This window comes from Mustela erminea, chromosome 2, assembly GCF_009829155.1.
Source record: "Mustela erminea isolate mMusErm1 chromosome 2, mMusErm1.Pri, whole genome shotgun sequence".
Lineage (NCBI taxonomy): Eukaryota > Metazoa > Chordata > Mammalia > Carnivora > Mustelidae > Mustela > Mustela erminea.
The window spans coordinates 9739465-9752858 of NC_045615.1; the positions used below are offsets into that span (position 1 = coordinate 9739465).

At 36.7% G+C, this 13394-nt stretch overlaps 1 protein-coding gene across 2 annotated transcripts in view; it reads left to right on the forward strand.

Moving 5' to 3' along the window:
- Positions 1–13394, forward strand: part of GALNTL6 (polypeptide N-acetylgalactosaminyltransferase like 6) — a 1222158-nt gene that overhangs the window by 1118030 nt on the left and 90734 nt on the right. For both annotated transcript variants that reach the window (XM_032332218.1, XM_032332219.1), the window contains exon 9: positions 11351–11458. In XM_032332218.1, the coding sequence (XP_032188109.1) occupies positions 11351–11458 (108 nt within the window). The remainder of the gene's footprint in view (positions 1–11350; positions 11459–13394) is intronic.

Below are 13394 nucleotides of genomic sequence, written 5' to 3' on the forward strand. Positions count from 1 at the left end.
ATACTTAATACTTGGCAAGATTGAATATAAATATATATTTGTATAATGGCTATATCTCAACTCAAAAACCATCAGCTAGCTTAAAGAGAAGCCTGTAGGAATTAAATTACTCTTTAATGTCACTTAATAGTATTCTGGAGATAGTAGGCAATTCCATTAGACAAAAAATGATATAAGACATAAAAATTGGAAGGGAGGAGTGGAATTTTTCATTAATTGCTGATAATATCACCCTTCACCTACCTAAACAACTCAAGGGAAATCAACTAGAAAACTACTGCAAACAAACAAAAAAAATTATTACTTTGCCTGGGTGAAATTTTATGTGGGGTGTGTGTGTGTGTGTGTGTGTGTGTGTGTGTAAATATAGAGAAAACAATAGCATTTACATATAGAAACAGCAACCCCAAAGGCAGACACTATTTACGATAGTAGTGGGAAAACAGCTAGGAGTAAGCTTAAGAAATGTCCTAGACCTCATGAAGAAAGATTATAATGCTGCTGAAGGACACACAAGACTTGAATACATGAAAAGTCATAAAGAAGATAATCCTCCCCAAGCATGCTAGTAAAAATGGTTGCATTCATAGACATATTCATATATCCAGCAAATATTTATTGAAAGCCCACTACGTGTCAGACCCTGAGAATATAATAATCAACAGGAACAACAAGTTTTCTATCTCATGGGTTGTAGTGTGAGGAGAGATGGATTATAAATAAATAAGAGAATAAATAAACAAGATAATTTCTGACATTTGGAAGTGCTAAAAGGAAATAAGCCAACCAATATTACAGAGTCCCAGAATAGAGACGGTTGTATTTGACTGGCATAATGTCTCAAAAATATTTACATCTGTATGCCAAGGTGGGGATGTGGGGGGTTGGGCTGCACTGTTTACAGGTGCCCCGTGTCTACCTCATTATACCTGATATCTGACTAGATACCCATAGATGGTCTCTTTGGGCTTTTACAGACCCCTGGCTTTGCTATCCTCTTAGTGGAGAGGGTTTAGATTCGGTGGTCAGAGCTTTGGTGGTATCGTGGTGAGAATAGATTGGGTGGTCAGGACAATCTTTAAAATACATCCAAATCTGCATTAATATGTTAATATGCATTTACATAGACATCAGGATAGCTTAAATAGAAACTCTAGAGACAAATCCCAAATACAGACAGTCCAAAATTTCTAAACGAAAGCAGAGACTTGGGTCCACTAGAAAACCCTTGAGCAAAGAGAATCTGCAATTCACTCAGGGTGTTCTCAGCGTTGGCCTCCCTTCCATGGATCTGGACTCAGGGAGCTTCTTTCCCCTCTTCCGCTCTCTCCCCCAGGCTTCAGTATCTCTTATCCAGCTGCCACCACACCACTGCTTGCAGCAAATATTCCATATATTACATGACTCAAAGATTCATGGGAAAAATTACAAAATAATAACACATCAGCATCCCAAAGATGAAGATTCCCCCCCTACCCAGGCCACTGTCCCCCAGTCCCCATGCTTGCTAATCTCCATAACCTTGGTTCTCAGCACTAACATCTAGTACACCAGCAAAGAATCTATACTTTTAATTAATAAGCATTTCTTAATTTCTCCACAGTTGTCTGAAAATGCGAAAAAATTCCAAGGGTGTTTAATTTATACTCCTAAAATAGTTTATTTGCCTCCCTAGAAGGTACAACTCAATCTCATTTTAGAAATGGACTCCTTTTCCCTTAAGCCATCTCTATACAAACTATCGTGACGATGCTTTGTACAAATGGTTTTGTTAGAAATAAATTCAGCCTTATAAAATGTGCTCATTAGAAATCCTTTTTATGCCAAGGATGATTCTAAAATATTTTATATACCTTCTCATTGCCTTTATGAGGCAGTATATTAGAGGTCTCTTCCTACTTTTGAGCCTGCAAAGTACCTCGAAGTATAGTTGCAGTTTGTATCTAAAATGTGACAGAAGCCCTTTTATGGCACACTATACCTTCAGATACACAAAAAAATATCTGAAGTTGTTCCTGTGGGGTTTTTTCCCTACAATATTTAGCCTAGGTGACATAAAAATAACCATTTTAATTCAACATGCCCAGAATGGATCTTCCAAAGAAAATATTAAAATGACTCTAAGCTCATTCAGAAACTCAAAGATAAACAGAAACAGCTGTTAAATGTCTCACAACCCAGTCTGAGATTCATTTCAATTACCCGACAAAAAGTACCTCAGGTGTAACAGAGCATTTTCAAGTTAAATTTTATGTCCATTAGATAAAAGCCTAGCAGCAAGTCTGAATTCCTCCCAGTTGTTACTTCCTTTATGTCTGATGGCATTTTCCTAATTCCCTGTTTAATTTTATTTTAGCTTTTATAGACAGTTGTAAAGTGAGCAAAATATAACAATTTACATGGCATTCAGTACCTGTGTTAAGGTCAACTTGACTCTCTGTTGAAATCGTTCTCTAATATTGACATTTTTTTCAAGTTTTTGTATTTTTCTGGTTGCCATTTTTCCCTAACAAGAAAAAGGAAGTATATCTAATCATTCTAATGCTTCTGGCAGGTAAATGCATAAAGCAACTAAGCCCACCCCCCAGCTATAAAGACATTCACATAGAAGGTTAGCAAAAAAATCGTTCCCTACAATTCTCAAATCCTTCACCCCAAAACCCAACGACGATAGCATAGAGAGCCTCAGGTAAACTGTGGAGGTATAAGCATTTGATTTATATACTCTACATCAGGGTCAACAACTTACAACACACAAGACCAGCATAAATCGATCCACAACTTGCCTCCTCTTTTCCAAACTGTGAGAGTAACAATTAAGAATACAATCTCTACCTCTCTCACACACACATGTTCACAGACTTGGAAATTGTCATATGCCCTGACCCTCTCACAGAGGTCAACACGTGTATACACAACCACCACCCCACAGAGACCCAATATACCAAAAGAATTAAGGTTCACCACTAGGTAGACTATATATCATGTGACCACCGTTCTTGAGCACCGATTTTGGGCCATTTAAGAGTGCTGTGTGTATTACTTAACTCAGTCTTTGCAACCGTCTTATAAAGTAGACACGCGACCCCAAGAAGATGACAATGAGACAACAAGAAAGAGGGAGTAACCTGCTCAGCTCAAACCCCCTACAAATGTGTTCTTTCCACTGTTTCATACGATAAAAGCGTATCACTTTCTCCCTAAGATAAAAATAACATGCAAATGCCACTATGGGACTTGAGGAGTGCTCACATTTTTTATTTTTGATAAAATTTCTTCATATTGAATATTACTAAAAAATATATTAATTGCCTATCAACTGAAGCTTAGAAGAACCTTCACTTCTCCAAAGTTTCTACTGTAATGACAATTCATCTGAGTAGCTTTTGACTACTGTGCTTTTTTCAAATTATACCCTTGGCACTCCTAGACACTCAAACTCCCACTGTTCAGACCGGGTTTTTGTTTTGTTTTGTTTTGTTTTTGTTTTCTGATTCTTTACCTTACTAGAAGACAGAAACCCAATTCAGCCTAACTTAGAGGAAAGGAAAAATTGGAGATGACACTCCTGAAAGCAAACTGAAAAAAAAAAACAAAGAAGTCCAGTTAAGAAATAGGCAGAAGACATGACTAGATATTTTTCCAAAGAAGACATATAGATAGCTAAGAGACACATGAAAAGACGCTCAGCATCACTCATCATCAGGGAAATACAAATGAAAACCACAATGAAATACCACCTCACACTAGTCAGAATGGCTAAAATTAACAAGACAGAAAACAGATATGGGCAAGGATGCACAGAAAGGAGAACACTCTTACACTGTTGGTGGGAATACAAACTGGTCTGGACACTCTGGAAAACAGTTGGAGGGTCCTCAAAAAGTTAAAAATAGAACAATCATATGACCCAGCATTGCACTACTAGGTATTTATACTAAGGATACAAACATAGTGATCAAATGGGCACGTGTACCAGAATGATTATAACAGCATTATCAACAAAAACCAAATTATAGAAAAGAGCCCAAACAACATCCACTAACTGATGAATGGATAAGGAAGATGTAGTGTGGGGGGGTACATACATACATATATATATGTATATGTATGTATGTGTATGTATACACACACATATGATGGGATATTACTCAGCCATCAAAAAGATTGAAATCTTGCCATTTGCAACAATGTGGACAGAGCTAAAGTGTATTGTGCTAAGTAAAACAAGTCAGTCAGAGAAAGGCAAATACCATATGATTTCACTCGTGTGTGGAATTTAAGAAACATAGGGATGCGGAGACAAAGAGAGGGAGGCAAACTGTAAGAGACTCTTAAATATAGAGAACAAACTGAGGGTTGCTGAAGGAGAATTGGGAAGGGGATGGGTTAAGTGGGTGATGGGTATTAAGGGGGGTACTTGTAGTGATGAGCATTGGGTGTTATATATAAGTGATAAATTACTAAATTCTACCAAAACCAATACTACACTATATGTTAACTAACAAAAATTTAAATAAAAACTTGAGACAAAATATATATATATGTGTGTGTGTGTGTGTGCACACACACACATATATATAAAGTTATGACCAATCTTAAATTTAACTTTAGAGAGTCAGTTGGATTGACAGATTTCTAAGATACAGTGTTCCTTTTTCTACAAAATTTCCCTCAAGAGACTTCTATTCAGTACAACAAATAATTAAAAGTTCTCAAAAAAAAAAAAATCAAAAAGAAAAGAAAAAGAAGCAAGAAAATGGGTGAGCCTCTGGGAGGCCTGGAAATAAGGCCCCAAATACTGCTAGAACAATTTCTTTGAATATCTCCCCTTTGTCTCTCTGTTGGCTTCATTCCCTCCAACAGATTCTCCTTCAACCCCTCAGACGTGGCCTTTGGAGGCTCTCCAGCTTTCATTTTCTGCTTCATTGTCAGAGTAGTAGTTCCAATCTAATGAAACCTCAAGGAAGAAGTTCCTTCAGCAAGGCCTGAGTCATGTTCCTGTCCCTGTCCCTACCATTAGGAAGCTTGTATGATTGACAGCCCAACTGAAGGACAAAGGAGAAGCACACGTTTGGACAGTGTCCCCCCTAAAAAAGTTGTTCTAAGATAGCCAATTTTTAAGTTTTTAAAGAACTTGTAAGAACTTTTAAGTTTTTAAAGAATTTATTTTTAGCAGATGATGAATCCAGAAAATTTAATCAATAGACTCAAAATCTGGAGACATGATGAAATAATGATAAAAAGCAAACACTTTGGGACACCTGGATGGCTCAGTCGGTTGAACATCCGACCCTTGGTTTCAGCTCAGGTCATGATATAAGGATCATGAGATCAAACAGCAGGTCAGTCTCCAGGATCAGCTGGGAGTCTCCTTAGGCTTCTCTCTCCTTCTTCCTCTGCCCCTCCCACCCCCACGCTCAGGTACATGTACCCACCTCTCTCTCTCTCTCTCTCTCAAATCAATAAATCAATAAAATCTTTTTAAAAAAAAAAAAAACAAACATTTTGCCTCTCATGCACTTTCTAAGCTATAAAATAATGAATTAAGGGAAGTGAGGGATTATGTCCTTAGCCATATTATTTTTCCTAAAATGCACTTTTAAGATGTTCAAATTTGTTCTTTCTTCCCCAAGACTTAATATTTTGAATAAGACAATAAGTGATATATCTCATTTTTTTTTTTTGCTCTAGTCCCCACCCTAAACACTGTTTTTAAGACTCTAAAGTGTTACTGCAAAATATGAATACCGCGCCTTCAAAGCAATGATCTTAACAAGGTACCCCTGAAGCCCTGCTATCCCTTCCCAGGCCACTTAAAAGCTCATTAAGTGCAAGACAGTTTGGGTACAATCTTTTTTTATACTGACATAACAGAGCATTTCTTACTTTGAAAAAATTCCTAAGCAGATGGTTCAAGAAACAAGAAACAAGAGCTTTTCCCCTGAGACTAGAAACTATCATGTCCTTATTCAAGACTGTAGATACATTTTCCAGTTTCTGCTTTTATTATATTCTGATCAGCAAATAGAAAATGGGGGTCAAAAAAGGCCAAAATAAGTTACTCTTTTTTCTCCTGATCTCAAAGAACAACCCCAGCACCCAAGTTTCTAAGAATAAAACAAAGCAATGGTGTGTATGGGTGTGTCTCTCTCGGGTTAAGTCAAACCAAAGGTGCAATTTTTATCCCATCTGGCCCATAAAAATAGTTTGATGAGGGGCACCTGGGTGGCTCAGTGGGTTAAAGCCTCTGCCTTCAGTTCAGGTCATGATCTCAGGGCCTTGGATTGAGTCCCACATGGGGCTCTCTGCTCATCAAGAGCCTGCTTCCCCATCTCTCTCTGCCTGCCTCTCCGCCTACTTGTGATCTCTGTCAAATAAATAAATAAAAACTTAAAAATAAAAAATAGTTTGATGATAGACATAGCTCTTTTCAATACGTACGCACCAAAGCTTTTTAGGTACCTTAATTTCTAGATAGATGGTAAAGTGGTCAATTATCTAATCTTTTCTTTTTCGATTATCTAATCTTAAGAAGTTTTTCAAATGTACTATACTCAAGGCATACCCTATAATTAGAAAGTTATTTTCTAGTCCCAGAAATGCAATTACTTATTTATAGATAATGTGTTATATTTTAACATTAACCATTTCTTTATTTTATTATAATCCAGATATAAATGAAAATAAAGTTAAGTTAGCTTATTATCTTGAAATTTGTATTTGTTTATACTAGAGATCACAGCTTTTATTTTCAAGGCAGCTACAAGGTAGGTTATCATTAAGTAACTCAGTTGTCTGGAATTAACCTCACTTTATATCAATAAACCAATAGTTTATTTATTCGATAAATATTTATAGAGGACCAGCTCTGTGTCAGGCATTATCTGAGGTGCTTAGGATACATCACTCAATAAAAGACACAGAGACCTTTGTCCTCGCTGGGGAGAGAGACAGACAAATAATAGCATAGTAAGTCTGTGAGGTATCTCCTGAGTGAGGAGGTAATAAGTGCTTTGAGGAGAGAAGGAGCAGAGAGTGATGAGGATTCAGAGCGCAGACTGGGAGGGTGTTTGGGGCAAGAGAATTTGGAGCTAAGATTTGAAATCCACGCACAGATCTGGAAGACAATTTCAGACAGAGGAAACAGCCAGTACAAAGGCCCTAAGGTAAGAGGGTATCTGGCATGTTAGAGGAACAGAAAAGAAGCCAAAATGGCTTGAACAGAGAGGGGGATGGAAAGAAAAGTAGGAAATAAGATCAGAGAGATAGCAGATTTTGGAATAAATAAACTAATAAAAATCTTTTGAGAATTTAGATCACTGTTTCCATGTAGTATACTATATTTCGTCTTATACCCGATAATAATACTCCCTTATTCTTCTGACAATCAATTTCTTACGGAAACTAATTTCATATTCCATATGACTGGTATAATTGTATGATTCCATTTAATTTAACATTCTCTATGTCTAAGTTCCAGTTTGTAGCTAATACTGAAAAGTGATTTTAAAAAACAAGGCAAGCGGGGCGCCTGGGTGGCTCAGTGGGTTAAAGCCTCTGCTTTCCGCTCCGGTCACGATCCCAGGGTCCTGGATCGAGCCCCGCATCGGGCTCTCTGCTCAACAGGGAGCCTGCCTCCCCCTCTCTCTCTGCCTGCCTCTCTGCCTACTTGTGATCTCTCTCTGTCAAATAAATAAATAAATAACCTTTAAAAAATATTTTAAAAATAAATAAATAAAAAATAAAAAATAAGGCAAGCATTCATGGGGTGCCTGGGTAGCTCAGTGGGTTAAAGGCTCTGCCTTCAGCTCAGGTCATGATCCCAGCGTCCTGGGATCCAGCCCCGCATCAGGCTCTCTGTTCAGCAGGGAGCCTGCTTCCTCCTCTCTCTCTGCCTGCTCTCTGCCTACTTGTGATCTCTGTCTGTCAAATAAATAAATAAAATCTTTAAAAAAAAAAAAAAGGCAAGCATTCAATTATCCAGTCAATTTGAACTACATTATGAAAAAAATGCTCTGTGCTCATTCATGAGTAAAATAATATTGCTTTAAAATATTTATGTTGTCAAAGGAAGACACAGTATTTGTAAATTTAAAACATTTCTCCAAGAATTAGATTCTTAAGCATGACAATGCCACAGTTTTGGTTTATTTTTTAAGAAATTATCAAACGATCCTACCAGGAAATGTCTTTTAAAAATGTAAGCCACACCCTTCAAAACAGGTAAAGAATTTGATAAATGCCACAACAGCTGCACTTTCCTAAAGAACCATGCTGTCACAATGTCACCTAAACATATCTACCTAGCATGTCGGGATATGCATGCTTCTACTGAAATGGACGTTGTTATTGGGAGACTGAACAAAACAAAGAAGTGTTTGGTAATGTCCATAGTATAGAAGCAAAAAAACAACTTCACTTAAGCCATAAACAGTGGATCTGAAATCGTATCAAATCAATACAAGACAGGCACCAAGGTTATATTGTAGGAGGAGTAGGTGCAAGTGGGAAATATTATGGTGTCCAGTTTTGAATAATACAATGTCCCACATATATTATCTTAGAATCACTGAATTTCAACATTTACAAGGACTTTTTAACTTATAGAATGGTAGCCATTTTCCCTATTTTATTGAAATATAGCTAGCTGTGCTACAGTTGCTTTTGCAAGAAAGACCATATGACCTGAAAAGCCCAAGGTATTTACTCTGACATTTACAGACAAAGTTTGCTGACCATAGATAGTATATTGATTAAACATGTGGGCACTGAAGTTAGACTACTAGGATTCAAATCTCCATTCTGTAAGTGGTCAGTTATATGGCTTTGGACAGGTTACACAGCCTTTGGACTATCACTTCCCAACCTACATAATTGGGGGAAATAGTAAAGTCTGTCATTAAATTGTGAAAATTAAATGAAAAAGGATATAGTACACCCTCATAAATGCTAAATCTTATTGGTAGAAATACCTTCAAATAGCAGCTAGGTCAACTATCCACTCAAAAGTTTTATACTTGTCTCCAAAGTGTCATCTACTACAGATTTTAGCACAACTAGCGATGCAGGAAGCCCATTTTATCTTTAATTATTCTGTCAGAAAGTTCTTCTTCGGGGCGCCTGGGTGGCTCAGTGGGTTAAGCCGCTGCCTTCGGCTCAGGTCATGATCTCAGGGTCCTGGGATCGAGTCCCGCATCGGGCTCTCTGCTTGGCAGGGAGCCTGCTTCCTCCTCTCTCTCTCTGCCTGCCTCTCTGCCTACTTGTGATCTCTCTCTGTCAAATAAATAAATAAAATCTTTAAAAAAAAAAGAAAATTCTTCTTCCACTGAGTTGAAATCTGTCTTTTTATAGCTCTATCCTATTAATCCCATCTCCTTGAGGTTCTACAGAACCTCTCTTCCAAATACTAGGATCTTCAAATATTTAAAAAGGGTTTCTCTAAATATTCTCAAAACTTCATATCTCTAGTTCTTTTTGTTACTTCTTCTAAAACACGGTATGCATCCCTTTCTCACTTCGGTCATTCTTTTTAGAAGGGAATATAAAGTATTTACCCAGGAATTGGCATAAGACTTCAGACCGATAGATTCAGATCTTTACTCCTCAAACACTCCATATTATGCTGGTCATGTGTGTTTTATACTACATAGTCTTTTTCCACCCCACCCTGTTCTGGAAGAGTTAATATTTTTAGACACAAAGACCTTATGTTTACCGTTTTTATGTTTAATCTAATACAGCTCCAGTCTCTCAAGGTCTTTCCAGATGTTGGTATTATTGTTTAGAACATTCACTGCCCCCATCAGCTTCAATCACCTACACAGACTTCTGATGTCTTGATTCAAAAGATCAATAAGTTTCCCATTAAGTTGAAATTAATACCATGAGTAGTCCTGAACTTATTTAGAGCAACTAATATTATTTTAGTAATCAAATTGCCTTCCCCTTGGATTTCTATCACCCTAATCACTATTTATTTACTGGTCTCATTTGGGGTGTCATTCGTCTTACTGAAAGAAGTTGGAAGCAAATGTAAATTAACACAGAAATATCTTTCTTTCTCTCTTTCATTATTATACTTTAAAACAAGCTGTATATCTGTATTAGTCATGGCTCTCCAGAGAAACAACCAGCAGAATATGTACATATTAAGAGAGAGAGATTTGTATTAAGGAACTGGTTCACGTGATTGAGGAGGCTTGGTAAGTCCAAAATCTGCAGGGAAGGCCGGCAGACAGATCCAGGGAGAGCTCAGTTCAAGTCCACCAGCAACTGGCTGGCAGAATTCCTTCTTGCTAGGGGGGAGTCAGTCTTTGTTCCAGTAAGGTCTTCAACTGATTGGTTGGGGCTCACCCACAATACAGAGGACGTAATTTTTACTCAAAGTCCAATTTACATGTTAACCTCATCCAAAGAAAAAAACACCTCCATAGAAACATCCAGAACAATGTTTGACCAAATATCTAAACACCATAGTGTAGTCAAGTGAAATATAAACTAACCATTTTGGTATCTAACTCTTTTTAAACTTTTTCTTAAATTGAAAATAGCTAAAAATCTAGTGCATAGGATGCCTAGATTTTGTTTCCATTATTTTTCCTTTGATAGCTATGTACTCTGTTATATAAAACCATGATTAAGTGTGTGTCTAAGTGGATAGTCATGATAAAAAATAACCAATTAATTTTTGTTACCTTATACAAATACCGCATTTTAACATATACCTTGAATTTAATATTTCTTGAGTCCACATCAATAATGAATTTTTGTCTGTACCTAAGAAAAGATTAAGGGTAGGAGAAATTAGAAAGTGACAATGATTTTTCAGGGGATCTCTAGTCAAGGTTTCCGAATCTAGATGTCACTTAAAATATGGATATGTCAGCATTCCTTAACTCATTCACCTATTTTTAAAATTCCATTTTTTATATTTTAAATTTTTAAATTGACACTTAAATTCCAATGCTACTTCTACAAATGATTTCACAAGATTGTCAAAACAAATAGCTATATAAATAATAAGAAGATATCTAAGCATTAAATGTCACTGCAATGCAATATTTGTGAACAAATTATACTAGAATAAAAAATGCCAATGTGCTATCTATGGAAATTAGACTTTACTGAACTAGTATTTTGGGTCTATACTGTTATGAATCTAGGTTTTGAAAAATGTGAGGGTTCTTTTTCTTGATTAACCTTTTATGATAAATAGAAATTATTAATTTAGAGACTTCAAAGGATTCTAAAAATTTTTTATGAACCTTACTAATAATTCCTCTTTTTTTTTTTTTAATCTGAAGTGTACTGTTCTCTTTTGTTATACTTTTAAATTTCCTCTCTTTAGGTTTGGATGTGTGGAGGAGAGATGTTTGATGTCCCATGTTCTAGAGTTGGTCATATCTACAGGAAGTACGTTCCCTATAAAGTCCCTTCCGGGACCAGCCTGGCAAGAGTGAGTAACGGGATCAGAATAAGATGGGCTTGATATGGCTTCCTGTAGGCAGACTAAGCAGCCTCATACATGGTATAATTGGTGACAGACGGAGAAGCACCGTCGGACAGAAAAAATTGGCACTCCATTTGACAGGCTTTAGTATATAAACTGTTTCTGTGTTCCTCAGAGTTTTTCCATTCTTTAGGGAAGTATCAATTATTAGTGGATAACAAGAATTACTGTTTATAATTGTTTCAAAGCATTTTCTCATACATTATATTTAATCTTTACCTATACCTTCTGAGATTGATATTCTTATCCTTATTTTATGGATGAAAACTGGGGCTTGCCAAGGTGTCCTGTCTATGCTCAAATGAATGATAAATGGCAGAAGAGGGGTTTAAGCCCAGGTCTTCAGAACGGATGTCCAGTACTCCCCCTTCTCCCTTTCATGGAGTGTAACAGGATATATAAAAAGACAGATGGAGAAAGGCATATATACAAGACTGGGAGAAGTGGTTGTCCAAATTCCGGCTTCTCATTTGCATCTCATTTGCAACTAGAGCCAGCTCTGCCTAAAATTTCACCCCATCCTCAAAATCCCAAATTTGGCCAGTTGCAAGACGTTTTTTTCAGATACTGTTTCGAATAAAATCTTTTTCACAGGCTAAATGAAAGGATTTTTTTTTCTTCTGCATTTTAGAATGTTTTCATACGTCTTTGGGAGAAAGTCACAATACCTTCTTGAAATAATCCTGATAATTTCTGTGTGTTCCATGTGATTGTCTCTAGAGCTGGGTCAGTTGTATTCACTGCAGTATGTACCTGCCACTGCACAGTTGCAAAATCTGGGGGAAAAGGTGGTTTTGCCAAGTCCCTTCGCTCAGTGTTCTCCTAGGAATCTAATCTTGAATTATTCATTTCCGTTCTTTTACTAGCAAGGCTGCACCATATAACTATTTGAATCTTTTATATAAAGCTCAATAAGTTCACAAGCTTCTTTAAAATATAAAGTAGTTCATCGGGTTCCATTAGAATATCAATCCCACAAAAGCAGAGGGTTTCTCTGTTTTATTTGCTACCACCTTCCCAACACCTAGAACAAGACTTGGGAAGCACTCAACAAGTATTTGTTGAAAGGATTAATTAATCAGGAAAAATTAAGGCTAGAAAATGCTACAGGTTTTCCTTACTAAAAGTTGAGTATTTCAGGGAAGTATAAAAAATATTTCATTTCTAGTGAGTCTTTTTGGGGGAGGATTCTTTCTTACTCCCTTTCTGAGATTGTCAATACTATCCACTTCCATAATCTTTTTTATAACAGCTGGAGTTAATAGTCATGAAGTTACCTCACATACACCTTGAAGGGAAATAGTCGTATTATTATGCCCTCTTCAAAAGATTAATAGCATATTCCATTGAGTAGCTGTAAAAATATGCTCTTTGAAATAAAAATCACAAAATCATAAAGCAACTAAAGAGCCACATCTTGGGCAAGGACATATTATTTAATTTTGTCATAAGACTAAACGCACATGAATCTCCAAGTGCATTCAGGAAAACAGCAAGAATTCACTGAAAGGTCCAGTTTTGAGCACATATCACAAATCAGCCATGTGCATATCATAAATCGCAGCATGTTAAACTACCCCAAAGATAATGCTATTGTCTCTTGTCACTTACTTCCCAAAAACCCACTCAGCTGTGCCCAGTTTGTGCCCAATCATTCATTTGCCAGACGGATGGAGTGTTCACTTGGTTTGTAGTCAAAATGAGTGTGTATGAACTGGAGGGGAAGTTGTGCTGCTCCAGAGGGTATATTTTCAAAAAAATAAAACTGTTCATATATTTTCAAGAAGGAAATTAAATACTTTTTCAAGGACTGTCAAATATAGGAAAACTAGGGCTGGCACATAAAATTCCCAGCCAAAAGGGAATGCTCATTCACATGGGG